Raw genomic sequence first — 19,606 nt, forward strand, 5'->3', positions numbered from 1 at the left:
GAGAAGAACTGCAGTGTGTACTAGTCAGTGCTGTGGCTGTAAGGCAATGAATTTACATTCTTTAAAAAGAGCATTATCTTTTCCATTAGTATTCAGGCCTTGACTGTAAATGTATCCAAAGTCAGACATGGACAGAACACCATTGTAACTTGTGCTGATTTATTTGGCCTGTGTGTGGAAGTGCACTTGGGAGGAATCTGCATCTTGGTCCCTCTGGTCAGTAGTGCTGGGTTTTGATACCACATGCAGACAGTCATGTTCCTTTTTTGACTTTTATTGTTCTAAACCAGACACAGGGGCACAGGGGATGGAGACTCACCCGGGTGTGGTGGTTTTGGGAGAAAATTAAGTGGAACCGAGTGAAATTATAACTAAATTCTAACTGGAGAAATTAGATGAACACCTCCTCCTTTTTAAACTTCCAAGACAGGACTCAGCCACTTCCTGGATGCGTTACTTCTTTCAGTGGTGAAAATGTTTGTCTTGTACTTTCCACTGCACTTGTTTGTTACAGGATTTGCATTTCCCCTTTACATTGCAAAAGTAAAAATCATAAAATGAGGAAGCTTGTCGTAAATTAGCCTGGGATTCAGATTCTCACACATCTCATAGGGGAGTCCATAATGCTTTGAAGATGAAGGAAAATTCTGTTTTGCAGAGCATAGGACACAGAGTGCCTTTCTGCCTCCAGATTTGACTGTACAGACACTTCCACAGAGATTCATCTTTGTGAGAAGTATTTTCAGAGCTTAAGCCCAGGATAAATACCATCCCAGATTTTTTAGGAATGCTAGGCAAAAGTAGCTGATTTCAGTAAGCACCTCTGACATACTTTCTCCATACTGGTTTTGACATCCTGATAGTCTGTATTAGGTGTTAAAAGTGTACTGGCCTATGATTGCATTAAAATTTTAAGTGTCCTGTCCACTCTAGAGTGATCCTCTTCACATCCTTCTACCCCCTACCCTGAAAAAGGAAGAGATCAAAGTACTTGAAATGACTGATACTTTATTATAAATGAAGAGTAGCAATATCAGTTCAGTACAAGTTTGTAGTGCAAACAGAAGGTGTCTTTGGAAGAACAGTAAGTTTTGTAAATCTCAGTTGTCATTCCAACACTTCATTGTTAAAGAAAAAGCCCAACAGAAACCAGCTAACATAACTAGTGTACCTTAGAGTTTATCAAACTGCATAAAAGATACAAAAATACTTCTCTGAATGCATAGATATACTGTTATTACAGTCAGATTATGAGTTTAAGTCTTAACACATTAACTCTTATTCTTGGTGGAAACTAGACAAATAAAGCTTGTTAAACCAGCTGCCCTCTAGCAGAACATTCACTAATTAGTGGAGACAGTCCTTACACTGACTTCCTAAATAAAAGAACTAGAAACAAATTAGATACTCTTACTAATTTTGAACCATTTAACCACTACTGTTTTTCACAGTTATTGCACATAATCTAAGCTAGCCTCCACTTACAAGAACAACACTAGTTAAGAAGTTTTCCTTCATACTGTGTCAGAGTCTTGAGCTTCCCAGGAGTTGAATCCTGCATTAAAGTAGCCCAGCTCCTGGCTGGAGAAAAACCAGGACTGAGAATGGGAAGTTAGCAGGGTTGAGGTGATGGGTATAGAACATGGAGGAAAGGATGGTAATTATTTTGACTGAAATAAGTAAGAATTTTAAGCTTAAGTTACTTGGTGAAATCCTGAGCCCAGAGTCAAGTATCTCCTCTGCTGGAAGAAGGGGCTTCTGTCTTCTCTCAGTGTGCAGCAGCTTGAGGGCATCTTATAAGGTAAAGCAGGACACAGGGAGGGTGGCAGCCATGCAGCTTCTACTAGAACATGGTGCTGCACTATTTATAGTTTGACTGTCAACATTGCAGTCCAGATCAAAAACAAACACAGCATCCATCAGCTGTGCAGAAATTCTGCCTAGTGAAGCTTCATAAAGCAGAGATGGAAGGAAAATCAATAGTTTGGGACAGGGGGGAGGAGGAGGGAACAGAGGGGAGAAAAAGCAGCTTATGCAGAAAAAGCAAATCCCTGAGCCCTCCACCTGCCTCAGGACCCATTTAAGGGTTTTGGTGCAAAGGTCAGTATTGTATTTTTTGGTAAAAAAGAAAACAGCTTCTGAAAGTGTAACGTTCCAGGCTGCCATGTTAATAAAGAAAAGCTTCAGACTGTTTTAATACTCCAGCAATGCTGTGACTTAAGTATGTTAACCCACAGGTGAATTTTTTCATTACTGACTTGCTTAAATGCATGTTAAACTATCTGTAGCTTAACCAGAGTTGTGGTTTTTTGCGGGGGGTGGGGAAGGGGGGGGGGGAAGGGGGGAAAGTTGAAAGCACCTGGAGGCATTTAGCCCCTTCAGTACTCACGTGGCTAAAACAATGCTATGTAACAGTGACAGTAGACGGTGCAGGATGTAAAGTTACAAGTTAGTTACTTGCTTATGGTGTATTTCCCATCTAGTGGCTCATAAAAGCATTCTATGTTCCTTCCAGCTGTGATCTCTCATTAGGACACTGCTGTGCTTCTCACACAGAAGAAACAACCATCCCCCTTGGAACTGGTGTAAAAGGGAGGGCCACAGAGAGCTTTCCTGTCTTGACAGTACTGACATCTGGTATGAGTAATGCACAGGCTCACATCGGTCAGAAAGTAAATAAAACCACAGACATAGATTCGGGGTCCCTCCCCATCTGAAACAAGGACTTTCTCTTGAAAGGGCACTTCAACTCAATAGGAACATTTATGAGAGGTTTCGTATTTTTTTGGTGGAGGTACAATATTCTTACAGGGGAAATAAACATTTAAATACAGACATACTTATTCCAGTTATTTTAAGCCCAGTAAAAGGGTTTCTCCTGCTACTTCTGAGCATCAAGTATCTCTAGACAACCCATCTTGGTGAGTGTTTGTGAGGGGCAAGAGATTAAGGACTTGCACATTCACATTTTTGGAGAGCAACTATCCATTATGTATCTCTTTCATTTAATTTAATGTGGAAGTACACACAGAGATATACAGTTTCCTGAATCTTTCCATGAGTCTTACTTGGTCAGAGTGGATGCACTTAACAAAATTTTCATATCAATAATTATGTCTTTCGTGCCCCCCACTGCCAGATACAACCAATAAACTTCCTTCAAATACACTGGAAACCTGTGATTTTACTGGACAAATGAGGTATCCCTTGCCTGAATACAGTATCAAGTAAAAAAATAAAAGCAAACAGGGTAGTAAATATAAAATATTAGTTAAAATAGTAACCCTAATAATAACTTAAGGTTTTACACACACTTAAATCACTGCCTTCGAAAGGGCAGCACATGTCAGTGCCAGGTGTTCACAGTGCAGATGCAGCTCCCAGGGTCAGTAGGTCAGCTTGGATGCTCTGCTTTTGTAGCATGGCTGCTCCATCAGCACAGCCGCAGTGTTCAGGAAAGGAGAGCTGTCACTTCTCATAAGGACCAACTCCAGCTCTTGGAAGTCCTGGAGTCTGGCAACATCCTTGTCCTTGTAAGGAACAGGGAGAACAACATTATTACTCCTATTATTACTAGCTGGTTATTATTATTTATAAAATAACTGTAATTCCAGGGACATCATCCCAAATAACAGCAATAAAGAATTAAAAAAATAAATCCTACCAACATATACTCATTAAAAGTGTAGCAGGTTTGCTTGTTTGGTTTTTCTCCTCAAACTTTTTCTTCTCCTTTAATCTCATTACAATTTGGCTGTATTGTGCATGTCACTTAACCAAGACTTGTGACCACTTTCATCTACAGACCTCTGGAATATACATTTTTGGAACAGAAGAGCAGTTTCATTTGTTAACAGCATATCTTTAAGTTGTTCATATGCCAATTTGTAGAGGTTTTTCCCCTTACTGTTCATTCTTTTTAGGCAAGCAAACAGTGAAGTAGTACTTGGCAATTACGTCCTCTTAAAGCACCCTAAATGCACTGTTTCTGATACATTTTTTAAAAGTCAAGCTGTAACAGTTCCTTATGCTTTAGGAGCTAAAATACTCTGCCTATTTTGACAAGACTATTTTTAAACAAGTTATGATGAAGTTTTAAGAAAGGTCCACCGTTCCTTTGAATCTGTCAGTTTTTATTTAACAAAAGTGACATTTTGCCAATCTTTGTGCAAAAATACATTCTCTGAGGATCGCAAAGTGAAAAGTCAAGTTAATCTCATTTCTATTCTTACCTTTCTTAGAAGTGTATTGGGTAGTTTTCTGATCTTCTCTACTTGCTCTGGATTAATACCCAGTTCACAGCAGCTCACTCTGAGCAGATCTTGATAGGTCAATTCTTGTCTGTCCAGTTCAATCTCAATGAAGTCATTGTCTCTCAGGTTCTGGACTCTGACCTTGAGTACAAGTTCTGACAGAGAAACAATTAAAAGGTTAACAACAGAAAAGACAACAAACTCAAACCTAACATTTACAGTATTTACCATTATCTTCTGAATTCGGGTTTTTTAATACAATCCCTATGATCTGAGAAATACTATGCAGTTAACAGAAGCTTCTGGGAAAAATACACAGGAGAACCATGTTAACGCTGTTGAAACTGATCCATCCAGTCACAAAGTTGAGTTGTTACCAAACTACCAGAGCTGCATTTGATGCAAATGTAGTGCAAAATTTAAATGTTCATATTACATGGACTGATCCTTTCATTGTTTTGCAAAGTATTACCATGGTTAAAATACAGTATAACAGACATTTTACGTAAAGGAGTAGAAGAAAGTTCAGGGCACTTTTGGCCACAGAATTGAACATCTCTGCCTCCATTCTACTAGAGTCTGAAGTGAAATGATTACTTCATTTTTCACGCAGTAACTGTAACAGAACTATGAGACACAGCACCTCTTTACCTTGCATGTTATGTGGGAATGTTCCAGTGAAGAAGAAGGGCTGGAAGGTGGGTACGGGGCTGCTGGGGGAGGTGTGAGGCTGAAGAGGCAAGGCCTGGCCAGATACTCCTGGGGAGCAGAGCCCCAGGCTGGGGTTTGTGGCCAGAGAGCAGCTGGGGCCGTAGGGCACCTGTGGGCTGGCACACGCTGCTGCTGCAGAGACAGTAGGCGTAGGGGGTGGCCTGGCTGCTGCATCCGGTGCTGGGAAAGTCTCGCCACTGCTGCATGACATGGGTATGCAGATCCTTTCAGCCTGAGTTGTTGATGGACAAGGGCTAGTTTCACTCTGGGAAGCAGAAGAGATGGAAGCACTTTCATTCTGGGATTCTGCCAAGCTGCCTGGAATGCTTTCTTCGGTGTAAATGTTAGGGAATGGGCTGGCCAAGTAGTTCGCAACAATGGATAAATTTAAATCCTTCACTCCTTGACATTCAGTTTGTTCCTCTATTGATGAAGTTCAAAAATTAGGGGTAGGGGATGGAGAGAGAAAAAAATCCATCATGTTACTGGATGTATCTATCTTTCTCATTTTCAATACAGTTAGTTTTCCTATTGTGTCTGGAAACTACATCACATTCCAAGGTCATCAAAGAACGACACTAATGTTCCAGAAGCATGTAACACTGGGAGCCCAGTAGCTGTAAAGTGAAAGAAAAACCTATAAATTTCTTCAGTATATTCTGTTTTTTGGTAACAAAGTGAGGGGAGAAAATAACCTTTGAAAGACACATCATTTCTAGCAGTGTTGTTTCAGCACTTTCAAATGAACTGGATGACCAGTAGTCCTTTATTGAATCTAATTTTAAAATGCTCTTAATAGCACTGCTGTAAATAGTTTATTATGACCTAGGCCAGCAAATTTAACACATTATTTCTTCAAGGAAGTGACTACTTACTGTAATACCCAAACAAACTCAACTCTTGGATAAAAGCACTGCAGTAAGTGACATTTCCTGCCTAAGGATTACAGAACATAAATAGTGATGTCAAAGCAGTTCAGAAAGATCTGCTAAATGATACCTCACTCCGAGAAGAAAAACTAGGAGAAAAGGTAAGTGATATGTATTTATTCCCCAGGAAACACATGAAAGCTTAACAGACAGAAAATTAAAACTACTATGAACAGAGTTCATAGTAGTGTGCTTGACAGTTTAGATGTTAAAAACAGGTAAGTTGTTTGCCACAAACTAAGCCAACACCTCACCCAAAAGAAAGCAAAAGCATTGTGTAAGAACATGCCATTCCTTCAGGCTTAACTATTGGAACCTGAGTCATGATTTAGCTGCAACCTTGTGAAGGATAACCCTGCCCTGTTGTTGTAAGAGCAGATCACTGTAGAGGGCAATTTAAGTTCAATTGCAGAAGACAGCACATTTCCAAAGGTAAAGCACCTTAGAATTTTAATTTGAAGCATAGTACCTAGATGCTATTCAGGAGTGTCACACATCTAACTGGGTTTGCTGTGCATATGAAAAGTGTAAGATGGCAGAATTACAGGGCAAAAATTAACCATCCCAGCAAGTCACACTATAACAAAGTGCCCAGAAGGCATAACTTCCTGAGTGATAGAACTGTTTTGAGGGGATTTGTATTATTAATCATGGTCAGACCACAGCAAACTGTACAATTGTGAAAGCCCCCATTTGCAGCTTGCATGCCAGCTTTAGCTTAATGACAGCAAACAAGTGCAGCAGCACACTTCCCAAAGCATACAGCTCTTCCACTTCTTGGTGACACAGCTCAGAACACAAGGCCTTCCTATCTGAAATCTCCACACCTATTTGCCCAAATATGAATTCCAGTGATAAATCAGAGCTATCTAATGAGATACAATGGTCCTAGCCAACGTTTTGCCAATTACTGCTCCGGATAAAAGCACTAAAAACATTTTAGTGTTTAGACCAAGGATTCCAGACGACTTTTAAAATGGGAACGGTACCTCCCAAAATCTTGCGGATGTCTGGTTTTGACGTTAGCTGTGCCGCCAGCTCTCCCTTAGCAGTGAGGATCTGTTTGTCTGCACCAGCCTCCAGCAGGCAGGACACCACTTGGGCATGGTTCCGCTTACAGGCCCAGTGTAGGCAGGTCCTGCAGGAAGGAAGCAGAAGGGTTGGGATTCATCGGCCTGGCTCTTCCTCACCAACCCTGTCCTACCTCATCCAAGTTATGCATAAAGTGACAACTGGGAATAAAGTTGTCCGTCATTGCGACACTTTCTGAAGTTCTGAATCTGTGAGTTACACAGGGTAGGGCCCTCCTTTGCCTTGCAGAGTGACTCCCACTACTATCCCACACAAGCGACTGGACGGGGACTTTGAGCAAACACGGAGTGACAGGTGAAAGGAGGGCACCCTGCTTTTATCGGGATCCTCTTAAGCAGTAAATCTCCGAGCCTCCCGAGATTAGCTTTTCTGTATTTGCAAATGGGAAAACTAAGAAACACAAGAGCTGCGTTCCCAGAGCAGCTCCCTCATCCCGCGCCTGATGATGGGCTCTGGGGAGCCCCGAGCCCAAAAACGCCGAACAACAGCGCCACTGAAAAGGGCAGCGGGAGAAGAGCCGGGCCCCGCAGCGACCCCGGCCTGCCCCTCGTCCCCCGCAGAGCCGGGACCCCGCACGAAGCCGCCGCCCCTCACCAGCCATTGATCTCGTTGCGGGAGTCGATGTCCGCCCCCGCGCCCAGCAGCCGCCGCACCTCCGCCACGTCCCCCAGGGCTGCTGCCTCTCGCAGCCGCTCTTCCAGCTCCCGCGCCTCCGCTGCTCCGCTCATGGCTGGGTCCGGCTGAGGCCCCTCCCCGCCGCTCTGGAGCCCGTCGGGAGGGGCCGAGCGGCCTCAGCGCGGCGGAGCTGGGCCCTTCCCGCGCCGAGGGCCCGTTCCGGCCCTCCCGCCATCTTGAGAGAGGGGTGGGCGGCCAGCGCCGGCGCTGCCTCGGGCAGGGAACGGCCCTGCTCTGGGCTTCTGTGTCCGGTCTGAGCTCCTTAGCGCGGGAGAAACGAGGAGCTGCTGGAGAGGGTCCAGCGAAGGCCACAAAGATCATGAGGGGTCTGGAGCATCTCTCTGATTCACAGACATTGCGAGAGCTGGGCGTGTTTGATCTGGAGAAGACTGAGAGGGGATCTTATCAATGCATTTAAATATATCCAAGGAGTGTCAGGGGATGCTGTCCGACTCTTTTCCTTGGTGTCCAGCGACAGGACGAGGGGCAGTGACCATAAACACAAAATGTTTCACCTCAACACTAGGAAGAACTCCTTTACATTAAGAGTGAGAGCCCTGGAACAGCTGCCCAGGGAAGCTGTGTAGTCTCCTTCTCTGGAAACATTCCAAATCCACCTCGATACATTCCTGTGTCACCTCCTCCAGATGAACCTGCCATAGCAGGGGGTTGGACTGGATGATCTCCAGAGGTCCTTTCCAACCCCAGTGATTCTGTGATTCTATGCCCCCCCAGGCACTGAGATGGGGGCCTGGACAGGGTGAAAATCCAAGACTGGAGTGTTTCCTCTGATGGGTTCATCCTACCCTCACCTGACATCCTGAGCCCTGTGTGGGGACTTGAGAGGAGAGAGCTCTTAAGAAGAGGGGAAAAGCTACAGGTAAAAACTGCCTGCTGGCAATACGACCTTGTAGAATTATTTAGGTTGAAAAAGACCTCCAAGGTCTTTGAGTCCAACCCATCATCTATCACAGTGGCCTTGCCCTTTTTGGGGTGTTTTTTAGCCAGCAGCCTGGCTCCTCCCTTTGAGCTGTGAGGCTGCCATGGGCTGGGAAAGGACCACAACGATGGGTTTAAATCCACAGCTTTCCCCATACACTTCCAGCCCTGGCACCCCCAGTTCCCAGTCCTTCTCTCTCCAGTGTTCCTCACACTCTTAAATCACTGTGGCATGTCTTAGGGAGCTCATTTAACTCCATGCTTTCTGTTTTGGCATCAGTGTCTGCCACCAAGGAGCAATTTTCACTAAAATTTTTTTTTTCATTGCCTCTCTTTTATTGCTTACTTTTCTTATTAGTGATATTATTTTAACCTACCATTTAATTTAGGGCTTGGGTTGCTGTTGCTTTGCTCTGCTGTTCCTTCTCTGGTAGTTATGGCCATTAGGTGAAGATGATGCCTGCAGCATTACCATCCAAACAGTTCCTGAATATCTCTCCATTTAAATGAAGCTTCAAAGCACAAATACTCATATTCCTTTTAATCAGGCAGGAGAGGCAGAGGCCCACAGGCCAAATGTTTCTCTAAGAGAGATGCAGCCCTGTAAACTACCCTCATGAAAGCAGGAGGGAGAAGTAAGCGGGGACATTTTTAACTACTGTGGCAAAGGTTACACAGTGACTCAGTGGCAAGTTTTTCACACCAGATCACATGCTTTTGATCCCGTGCAAGAGACTGAACAAAAATTTTGCCCAGCTGCTACCAAAAGACTCAACAAACTGTATGAAAAACAACTGGATTTGGAGAATGGTTTGCAAACAAGATTTACCTGACGACAACTGCAAATTCAAGCCTTGGAGATCTGGAAGACCAGCCCTCAACTGCACACTGCTGTGACCTGAATATTTGCATTTTAACTCATTTGCTTTTTCAGTAAAGGCATCTTAAATGATCACTCTTTTACCCACGACCTCTTTTGCCTTTTTTCAGTGTCTGTGCCATAAAACTGTAAAACAAAGACAAGGCACACACAAGTGGAGACCTAGTGATACATTCTAGGAAGCACACTATGAAAGCTTTAAATCCCTATTTTTTTACATCTGTAAAAATCCCATAGCATTTGTGGCAAAAGAGTTTTTTCCAGAGCAATACAAGACAACTCTCAAGATGGATGGGGAAAAGTTACTCAGGAGGTGAGTGCAGGGACAGGCCTAAAACAAAGAACACCATTCCTGTTCTGTTCTCCAGTGCCACTGCCACTAGATGTCACAGTGGAACAGCAAGAGGATCCTGGAGTGTGGCTTTGTGCTTCTTGCTGTAATTGTGAAATGCCTTTGAATTTGTCTTGGCACATCCATTGTGTCTCCATGCAGCTTTGATCCTACAGATTTCAAACCTCTGTGTGGTGTAAAGGGACATTATGCAACATTTCCACACAAGGGCAGGGATACCCATTGCAGGGGTGCTTTCTGGGGGTTTATGGGCTTTTTCTTTTCTTTTTTTTTCCCCTCTACTTGAGCTCCTCTCCCAAAGCCACACTGGGCTTTTAAGGACTCTAAGCCGGCGGGTGATGCACTGAGATGCTCTCTCTCACGCTGTCTTGGGGTGAGTATCCTACTCTGTTGCACCTGTGCCAAGCCTTGTTAAATGGAGCTTAGGTTCACCATTGCTTAGTTACACAATGTACTTCTCCCTGGAGTCATGAGATCTCCTCCTGCAAGGAAGGCTGTGTGCAAGAGGATTAGCACTTGACTCAAACCTCCCCACTGCCGCCATGAACCTCCTGCTCATGCCCCACACATGGAGCCTCAGACCCCCTTGTACTCATGTGTCCCCTCTCCATTTATTGGCACTGGTGTCACACTTACCAGCTCCCAACAGAGCCAAGAAGTTATCCTTTCCCTGGTCCTTTCCCATATGATAGCTGGGTTTGTGCATGTACCTATGCAGGGCATACATGCACACACACCTCCCTGCCAAGAGCAGCAGGGCCTGCAGGATCTGCAGGTGTGGGACAGGTGCCAGCTGAGTGCTGATCATCACCTTTGGGAGCTGCTGGGAATTGCACATGGTGCTCATGGCTGGAGCAGCCACTTTGCCTCCCAAATGTTAAATGACCTTGGCCTTCAGTGGGAACGCACTGAGCTCTGAGACTGTGCCTGGAGCCCAGATCCGTGATGTTTTGTTTTCTTTGTGATTTACAGGTGCTCAGTGCTCCCTGTTCACCAGCTTTGGGTACAGCCCTGAGCCCATGGCTTAACCTGGCAGAGCCAGCACCTCGCTATCACAGCCTTGCAGTAACTACAGGGGAGACTTGGGCCAGTCTTTGTTCCCACAGCAAGTTTTCCAGATTTTGTTGGTTATGTGTTAACATATGTCTTTATGCAAGCTTCTGACTGTGCCTGATCCTCTAGATTAGTTCTTTTCTGCTTTTTTTGGAGAAACCATGGTCCGTCTGTTTGCTATTTGCTCCTGGTTTTTTTAAGGCTTATGACGTTTTTTATTCCCTTTGTATTTCAGATTTCATTCCCCATGTAACTCCATTCCTCCCCATTGAACCAACTTCTCAGTCCCTGAAAGTTATGATTAAACATATTTTTAAAGGCTTAATTCCCAGTTACACAGTGATACTGACAGCTGTACAATCATATTTGAAACACTCAGTCCCCACCCCACCAAAATAATGAACCAACACAGCCATTGTGGACACAACTGCAGTTGTGTGAGAAATATGATTTAGGTTCAGAAACCTTAAATATGATACTTAATGCACACACACACATTTAAAGCTGTTACCCGATTAAGGCTCAGGGAAGTAGAAGGACTGGTGGGAAATAAAGATGGAATTAAAAGTCAAGCCCAATATTCACTTAGATTTAAGCTAATCTGTGCTGCTCACACTGGACCTTTCAATGAGTTTGAAGGCAGAGGAGACAATTTCAAAGGAGGAAGTCAAAGTCACATGGGAGAAGCAGTTTATGCTAGACCAGTTTTTGTGCTCACTCCATGGAAGCCCCCTCTGAGTGTCTGTAGGTGAATTAGGTTAAATTCAAACCTCCATGTTATCAAGTCTGAGCCTGTGTTATCCAACACTCACTTCATGTTGATGGGAGGAAACATGCAGCACAGAGGCAGATGCATCTCCTCCCAGGGCAAGGGTCTAAAATAGCACAGCCAAATCATCCTCTGGAGATGCCCCTTGTGTTGTACGGCCTGCCAAAGGATCCAAAGAGAGTGAGCTTTGAAGCAAAACATTTCCAGCTGCCTACTGCCAGGCAAGATGAGCACCTGGGGCAGGGTGGATAGGGCTCTACTCAAAAATAGTTCCTCTATTTTTGATGAGATAAAAAAATCCTTCCAGTGAATTCCAGAATTTCAGGGAACTTACCCATTATCTTTCTTTTGACCATAAATGACAGCTTTTTCACTGAATCACCTGGAAGGAATTGCTATGCTGATAATGGTACAGAGGACTGGGATTCAGGACAGGTTTTAGCACCCTGGAGCATCCCTGAATTTCAATGCAACCAGACATCTCATGGATTTCAGACTGCTGAGCATCCTGCAGGGGCTCAAAGGAAGCTGAGTGTCTAAAGAGGGACATTTTAGCAGGTATGAGCACACACTCATGCACACAGCTGCACATGCCTGCAGCATGGAGTGAAATTTGACAGGAAGGGTTTGGAAAATGGCATTTATATTTGGGGGAATGGTGATCTGCAAGGGAAAGATCTGCTCAGGTAGCCAAATGCCTTTAGAATTAAGGCATGGTGTGCAGTGATTTTTTTTTCCAGTTGTTAATTTAATCTTATTTCTGTTTGTAGAACAAATAAATAATTTCTGAACAAACAAATCAGGGACCTGGAACCTGAGGGGCGTTGTACATCAGCTCAGGGACTTATGGTTAAGAAGTCCAATAGATTTGGATAACAACTGGAAATTGTTCAGTGGACTAGTACCTAAAACCAGTTTGGCTTCCAGTAATGACCAATCTGAGCTGCAGTGTCGTGGAGCCAAATTTCTCCCCTTGAGGATGCTTGTTGCTTGTGTTGGGGTTGTGGCAGTGTCTCCAGGTGTCAGCCCAATTCCTTCTGAGCTCAGAGACATCCTAACCTGGAAAACTGTACAGAAAAGGGACTGCCTTTGCTTTTTCTCCAGATTTTTGGCTGCATTCCTCTCTGCCCATGTCTGTAGTCCCTCCCTTTGCTCTGCTAATCCATGAAACATGTTCATCCTGGGGATAAGGGGCAAATCCTGCATAGAGGCATATCCTGTCTAGGCATTTGGAGTCAAAAGGTGTCTGTGGCTCTTGTCCCACTTCATCGCCTGCAGGAGCTGACTCCTGTGGAAAGTTCACAAGATGACAGAGATGTTTCACTTGCATGCCTTAGAAAAAAAAAATTGTTTGGCTAACAAAGATAAACATTTATTTCTCCAGAGCTCTTTTCTTTAGAAAAAGCTGGCCTCATGCAGAAGATCAGATGAAGGTGTTTGGGTTCTCCTTAGGCTGTGTTTTGGCCATCAAGGAGAAATACCCCAGTGCAAATTGTTATAAATGATCAAATTGGCAGCAAAATTTATAAAATAAATTTATACATTTATTAGATCAACAACTAAAAAAAATAGAATATTATAAAACCGCCACAGCCAAGACAGCGTCAACCCCGGACTTTGACGCTGAGTGAACTTGGGTCGAACCGACGTAGTGTCAGCGTCTCCCCAGAGTGTCACACCAACTGCTCCAGGTAGCCAGCTTATATTCACTTTATTCTGCCTGGAGGAGAAATGACTTAAGATTTCTATAAGTTCCTACATATGTATAACGGGAACTATACAAATTCAGTCCAGCACAAAAGTCAGTCCATAGGTCTGGATGGCTGTCTGGGCTCCTCGAAATGGTCTTCCTCTCAGCTGTAGCCAGGACATCGAGGTTAGCCGATGTAATCTCTCCCAGGTGTTGTTCGGTGAATGTTCTGGACATTCGTGGGAAATGGTCGCTGATCACCCAGGAAAGACTCATTCACTCATTAATGGCCATGATTTTATCTGGGCGAGTACGGGGAAATCTTTTGAAAATGAAAAGCCCTGCTTCTGGCCATGGGGGTCAGATGCATGGTTGGATGTTTATAATTTTTATACAATTTCCAAAGTATGAATTATCTACATCATATACTACAAAATCATAACTGTTTACCCCGAGGGGCTGTGCCCTGTGCATCCTTCATGAGCACAAGACACAACCAGTCAGTTTGGAACTCTCCATTGACTTGGCCAGGCTTTCAACCAGGCACTATACAATTCTTGAGAGTAATTAGCAAAGCTGTAACTAAAGAGGTCTCCATGGAGATTGACAGCATCACCTCCCAGCTGGTACATTCTCTGCCTCCTATTCTAAGTTTGTTCTTGCTGTTTCCCTGGCTCTAATCCATAAGGTTAGTGAACTCTTTCAACATTTGTGACACATTACAGCAGTGGAAAGAGGGATAAAGGTGGCTGGGAAGGGGCTGAGAAAGAAAGAACCTGGTTGGTGCCTCAAGGAAAGCAGCAGAAACTGTTCAGACATATATAGCCAGAGTTTTGAGAATGGGATTAGGCAGAACAGCACCTCTGCCTGCCTGTCACTTGCAAATTCTTGCTAATACTTTAGCAGCTTATTGGAGGTCAGCACCAAACACCCAAACAGACTAATCTGTATTATAGGCACATAATCAAAGTCACAAGGTTTTACATAATATATATCAGTGACACAAGAAGTGTTTGTTTGAATAATTTTGTCATCAAGATTAGTGGCCATGAAAGCCTCTACTGTGCACTAACCTGGTTTTTATGGCCATGGGTACACCAGATTCCTCAGACAAATAAAAAAGGAGCTGAGAAAGTACGCACACACACATATATATATGTCTTGAAACAATTACAGTATTGAGTTTCTGACCATGGTAAAGTTTAAAAAACAAAGTGTGTGTGGGGGTATAAGTAGGTGTGTGTGTGTGTGTGCGCGTGTGTGTGTGTGTGTGTGTGTGTGTGTGTGTGTGTGTGTGTGTATGTGTATGAGCTGTGCTTAAACTTCAGTTTAAGAGATGTGAACAAATGGCTGGAGATACAATCTTTGCATTCACCATTTTTGTCCCAATGTTTTTTCAGTTGCAGCAAATCACACCTCACACTCACACATGACTCGGAGGGAATGGCAAGAAGTTGGGGTTTCAAAGATAAGTTGATGTCACTTGACCCACTTGAGAGCTTTATAGTCCTCTTCAGGGAGGTGGAAGCTGTACTGCAAAGAACAAGTGCTCTGGGCTCACAAAAGTCAGGGGCAAAAACAGTTCCTGTGGAGATAACAATTCCAAATTGACAAATCTGATTGACTTCAAAAGAAAATTAGTTAATGGAAATATTTGGAAATGTTTAGAAAAGTTTGATTTTCCACTCTCTTAGAGCTTTTTAAGTATGATGTTACACAAACACAAAAGAAAATGTGTAAATTTATGAAAGAAAAACACCCCTTCCCAGAAAAAAAAAAAGGAGAAAAATAATTCAAGACCATTTTCTCTGGGCTGGGAAGAGACAGAACCGCAGCTCATGCTACATCATAAAGATTTTCCAGGCATTTTGACCAGCTTGTTCTCCTGGCTGATGCACAGCAAAGCCAAAGATCTTGTGAGGGTACTCCACATTCTGCTGCCCCAGTGCAGGAGTTCACTCCACCATACTGAAGTACCTCCATGGGAATCCTATTGCCCTAAACTCCCCCACAGTCAGTGAGGAGAGAGCAAGAGTGATGCCAGCCAGACATCTGCAGAAGTGGAGTCAAAATCTGGGAGGACTGAATCAGCCTCTGAATTTGCCACAATTCACATGCTGCTACCATGTGAACCCAGGGCTAAAAGCACTCTGGCAGCTTTTCCAGGGCTCCTGAAAGCTCCTTTGTGGGAGCAGAGCTGACTGAACTGCCATTCAGGTCAAGCAAAATCAAGCACTGGATGTGATTTCCAAGAGTACTTGGCTGTAACCTCACCCTGTTCCCCTTTGAAGTCAGCAGAATATTTACATTGACTTCAACTGGAGAAAAATCAGGCCATTACAGAGCATGTGAAATCAGGCCATTACAGAGCACCCCTAATGATGCTCTGGTTCTTTTGTACCCCACAGCTCAAAGACTGTCTGCTGTGTCTGTCATTAAACACAATCTCAGCAATTGGTGATACAGAGCACTGAGCCAACTGTGCTGGCCCTAAAGGCACAGGGAAGTTGTAACGATTAAACCACATGAATCTGTTAAACCTAGGATCACTCTGCCAGCCACCATTGTGTCAGGCAGGACCCATTATCTCCAAAACTGCCATGGAAAGAAAGTACTGCATCTCAGCAGACCCTGTTATGCTGTGGGCTGCAGGTGGACTCTGAAAAAAATAAAAGATCAAAATAAGATTGTATGTTGAATTAGCTGGAATCAGAAAGAGCAATGGTGAAAAAAAAAAAAGCTATTAAATGCAGACAAACATCCCATTGCCAGGGCAGGAAGTCTGGGCTAGCTGCTCAAAAGATCAATGGAAGTGGGTTATCAATGGTTGGCAGACGTCACTCACATCTCCAGCCTATTGGTCAGATGTGCTGTTAAATAAATGCCAGGAGAAGACCACCTTTAAAAACCAGACCTGCACTCTGCGCTCCTTTGGATGCTTCCAGTAAGGGCATCAGTAGCCCCAAAGAGCTGCTCTGTCTCCTTCTGTTTGCCACTGTCTGGGTCCAACCGGTGCAGACTGTGTGATGCCTTGCATCTGATGGCAGATAGGCCAAACTAAAAGAAAATACTTCACCTCTTGGAAAGACTTTTAAGCTTAGAAGGCTGGGCACATTAAAGGACTGCTACTGGCAGAGGTCACCCTCTGGGCATGGGCAGAGGATAGGCTGTGTAACAGCCAGGATTGCTGATGGCCAGCAAAGCCAAATCAGGGCAATAACTTGTCAGTTCAAAAGGAATTTTGTCCTAAATTAGATTTAAATTCTAAGAAGACAGAACTGTTGCTAAAGAGATTTCATGGTATCTGCAGAAATAGAAATAGTTCAATTTTGTGAAAATTAGCTTGTTTATAGTGAAGTTTTGGATACCAAACTCACAGAGGAGCTCTGGAACTTCTACGTTGTCTGTAGAAGCCAACACTCATTGCCTGATGAAAAGCTCAGTCACTGAGAGCTGCTCTGCATCTCCTGGAGAGGCTCCCAGCCACAAGGAGGGTTCCAAATTTCCACGGATTCAGGGATTTGGTAAAGTCTCACAATGGAGCACAAAATCATGCAAATCTGCAGCAGTTTAATCTCACCTCACAAACTCTCCTCCACTGAAAGGTTCATAATCTTTCTAAAAAAAGATCAGCCCAAGTGACAAAGAGATGGTTCCTTCATGCTGAAGTCACAGGGAATTAAGGCTTGCGGTTAAATTAAATTAGTACAGCAGGTTAAAACTTTACTGTTTATATAAATTGAACCATATCACAAACAAAAGCAATATGACTTTTATATACTGAACCTGCATTTTGAAAAGGAAATGGTGCCCATGGGGCTGGCAGCAGGGTCTTCGGACTCCAGCCTTTTGTGGCTGTTGCTGTGTGATATTCAGCAAGTTATATCCTCCCAGCTTTAAATTCCTAAAAGTAAATATAAGGGAGGTTAAATTAGGGTCATTTGTAGACTGAAGTGAATCTGTGCAATGAGTTCAGCTATTTCAGCTATATTCATTAGTTCTACATGGGGAACTAAATTAACTTAGGTTCCTGGAGAAACACCACCGGGTCTGGTGAAAGATGTGCTGGGCATTCAGCTTGAGCATGTGCCAGGCCTGCACCTTACTTTTATTCTGGGCTTTGCTTCAAACTGAGCTGGAACCAAGCAGAACAACTGAAAGTCATAAAGAAGAACAACAAATATACCAGTTTAATCCCGAGGATTTTATGCTATGGTTCACACAGCCACACAGCAGTGCTGCAAGCCATGAGAACATCTCCATTTGCACACCACGGGTTTGGTGCCAGTTCCTTAAAGTGCTGTTATTCAAGTTTACCATAAAACTAACTATGAACTCCTAAAACCTGCAACAAAACAAGGTACTCAAGCCTCTGTGCTGCAGCCATGTGTCCATGGTGTCTGTATTTGTCATGCTCAGCAGGTGACAGGACCTGGTCCAGCCTGCCCTGCACTGCTGGCACTGTGGCTGTGATTTCTATTTCTTGGTATTCCAGGTTGCATTACAGACCACAGATTTTCCTAACTCAAAGCTTAAGTGATGGAGCAGGTCTCTCTCAGCATTGACAGTGACAGACAAGAGAGCTGGAAGGAACTTTAGGAAGTGATTTAGATCATCCTGCTTTAAGGCAGGATGAACCCATTCCTAACACTTCATCTTTGCAATCTTGACAATCCAAAGATACCAACATAACCTCTCCAAATTATCTATGGGATATCTTAGGCTTTGTCTCTGAAACAGACAGAAAGAGATGGGCTGGTGTAAGACTAGCTTCTGAGCTCAACTTTTTCCCTTATCTCTCTGATAACGGATATCTCATTGATTATCTTCCTTTGTATCCCTGGTGCCTCTTGCTGTGCTGTTTCAGACAGAATAAACCAAACAATAATGAACCATCATCAAACTGGAAATTGCTTCCTGCCCAGCTTATGTTAGCAGAGAAAGAGAAAGCAAATGATGATTAGTCGTATGTCTATGATTAGTCGCACTCAAAGATAAAACCCCTGAGCAGAAGCCATCTGCTGAGGCATAAAATAATAATTCTGGCAGTAGCCCTGTCTGAGCGCAGTGCCATCAGCTCTTCCCAAAACACAATGCAACACAGGCCTAATGCTGAGTTTTAGCAGGTGGCCCATAACCCTGTAATAAACTCCCTGACATTATTGATTTCCCACCCCCAAACTGAGCCCTTTTGTCTAACCACATTAACTCCTGCTTACCGAGCAGCTGCATGAGGCAGTGTGCGCATCAACAGCAGCTCCTTTCGGTAAGCAATTACCATACCAAATATGCCCACTGAGCTTTCCCTGCTCTCTGGGATCTACTCAGATATGTTATTTCAGAAGTCAAAACCAGCACTTGTTAGTTCTGGATGCTTACAGGGAGATTTCTATCTTAACTTGGGGAAAAGTGAAATACGCCTCTGCTGCTAATTATGCATATGAAGAGAGCCAAAATAGGACCCAGACAGGCTGTTCCCATTGTACACCTTCAGCCCAAATCTGCCTGGCGTGTGTGCAAGTGTTCCCAAGGTGTGTGGCCAGCACAGCAGCCTTTGCCTGCACTTTGATGTTCAGAGATGCATCTCATGCTGCCAAAAATCCTCCTCACTCAGCCAACCATCCAGCCAGCAGGAGATGTATGGTCTTCTGAGGGCTGTGATAAGGCATCCAAGAGGAGATCCCTGGCCATCCACTTAGCAGGTCCTGCCTAGGATCAGGATATCACTCAAAGGGGAAGGTTTGACTCTTTGCAGTCCAAAGCAAGATAAAGCTGAAGTCCCAAGGCATTATCTATTTCTCTGTGGAAGCAATGTTTCTGCTTGAAACAAGCAGTTGGCAGCTGCACACCAAAAGGGATCTGGCAGTGACGTTCCCTTTTAAATGCCTGGCTATCAGCTTTAAGTGCAAAAAGCTTTATATACAGCCTGGAACATTGTTACTGTCTAAATGAAACATTTTTTTTTAGAGTACAGGCATCATATTTTAAGTTGTGCATGGACAAGGAGCCACCCACAGAGGGTGCATGCTGAAGAGCATGTCCTTGGAGCAGCCTGCATGACCAGGGTCCCTGTGGGCAGGGCAGATTTGGGTGTTCCATTTGGAGGAAGGGGCTGATTGATGCTGTGGGCAGTGCAGGGAGTTGGCACCAGGCCCTGCTGTCACCAGCTGTCCTGTGAGACAAGGAGGAAGGTGGCCTCAAGGACCAGAGTCCTTTTTTTATGCTGCTCTCAGAGGCAGAGCAGGTTCAGCATCCAACCTTCA

General features: G+C 44.0%; 1 protein-coding gene across 1 annotated transcript; it reads right to left on the bottom strand.

Annotated features, from left to right (window-relative positions):
- Window positions 1–988: 988 nt before the first annotated feature.
- On the bottom strand, window positions 989–7,786 carry LOC132336675 (ankyrin repeat domain-containing protein 40-like). Its single transcript, XM_059864427.1, has 5 exons — window positions 7,580–7,786; window positions 6,883–7,031; window positions 4,905–5,387; window positions 4,233–4,408; window positions 989–3,530 (listed from the first exon to the last, which is right to left on the bottom strand). The coding sequence occupies exons 1-5, from the start codon at window positions 7,711–7,713 to the stop codon at window positions 3,387–3,389; spliced, it is 1,086 nt and encodes a 361-aa protein (XP_059720410.1). The 5' UTR covers window positions 7,714–7,786; the 3' UTR covers window positions 989–3,386.
- Between the last annotated feature and the right edge of the window lie 11,820 nt (window positions 7,787–19,606).

Source organism: Haemorhous mexicanus, chromosome 20, assembly GCF_027477595.1.
Source record: "Haemorhous mexicanus isolate bHaeMex1 chromosome 20, bHaeMex1.pri, whole genome shotgun sequence".
Classification (NCBI taxonomy): Eukaryota; Metazoa; Chordata; class Aves; order Passeriformes; family Fringillidae; genus Haemorhous; species Haemorhous mexicanus.

Bases quoted from the DNA above. Each gene is read 5' to 3' on its own strand.
- LOC132336675 (XM_059864427.1), bottom strand. From the start codon at position 7,713: ATGAGCGGAGCAGCGGAGGCGCGGGAGCTGGAAGAGCGGCTGCGAGAG. The intron at 7,032-7,579 runs GTGAGGGGCGGC...TCCTTCCTGCAG, and splicing joins CGCAACGAGATCAATGGCTG to GACCTGCCTACACTGGGCCT. The intron at 3,531-4,232 runs GTAAGAATAGAA...GTTCCTTACAAG, and splicing joins CCAATACACTTCTAAGAAAG to GACAAGGATGTTGCCAGACT.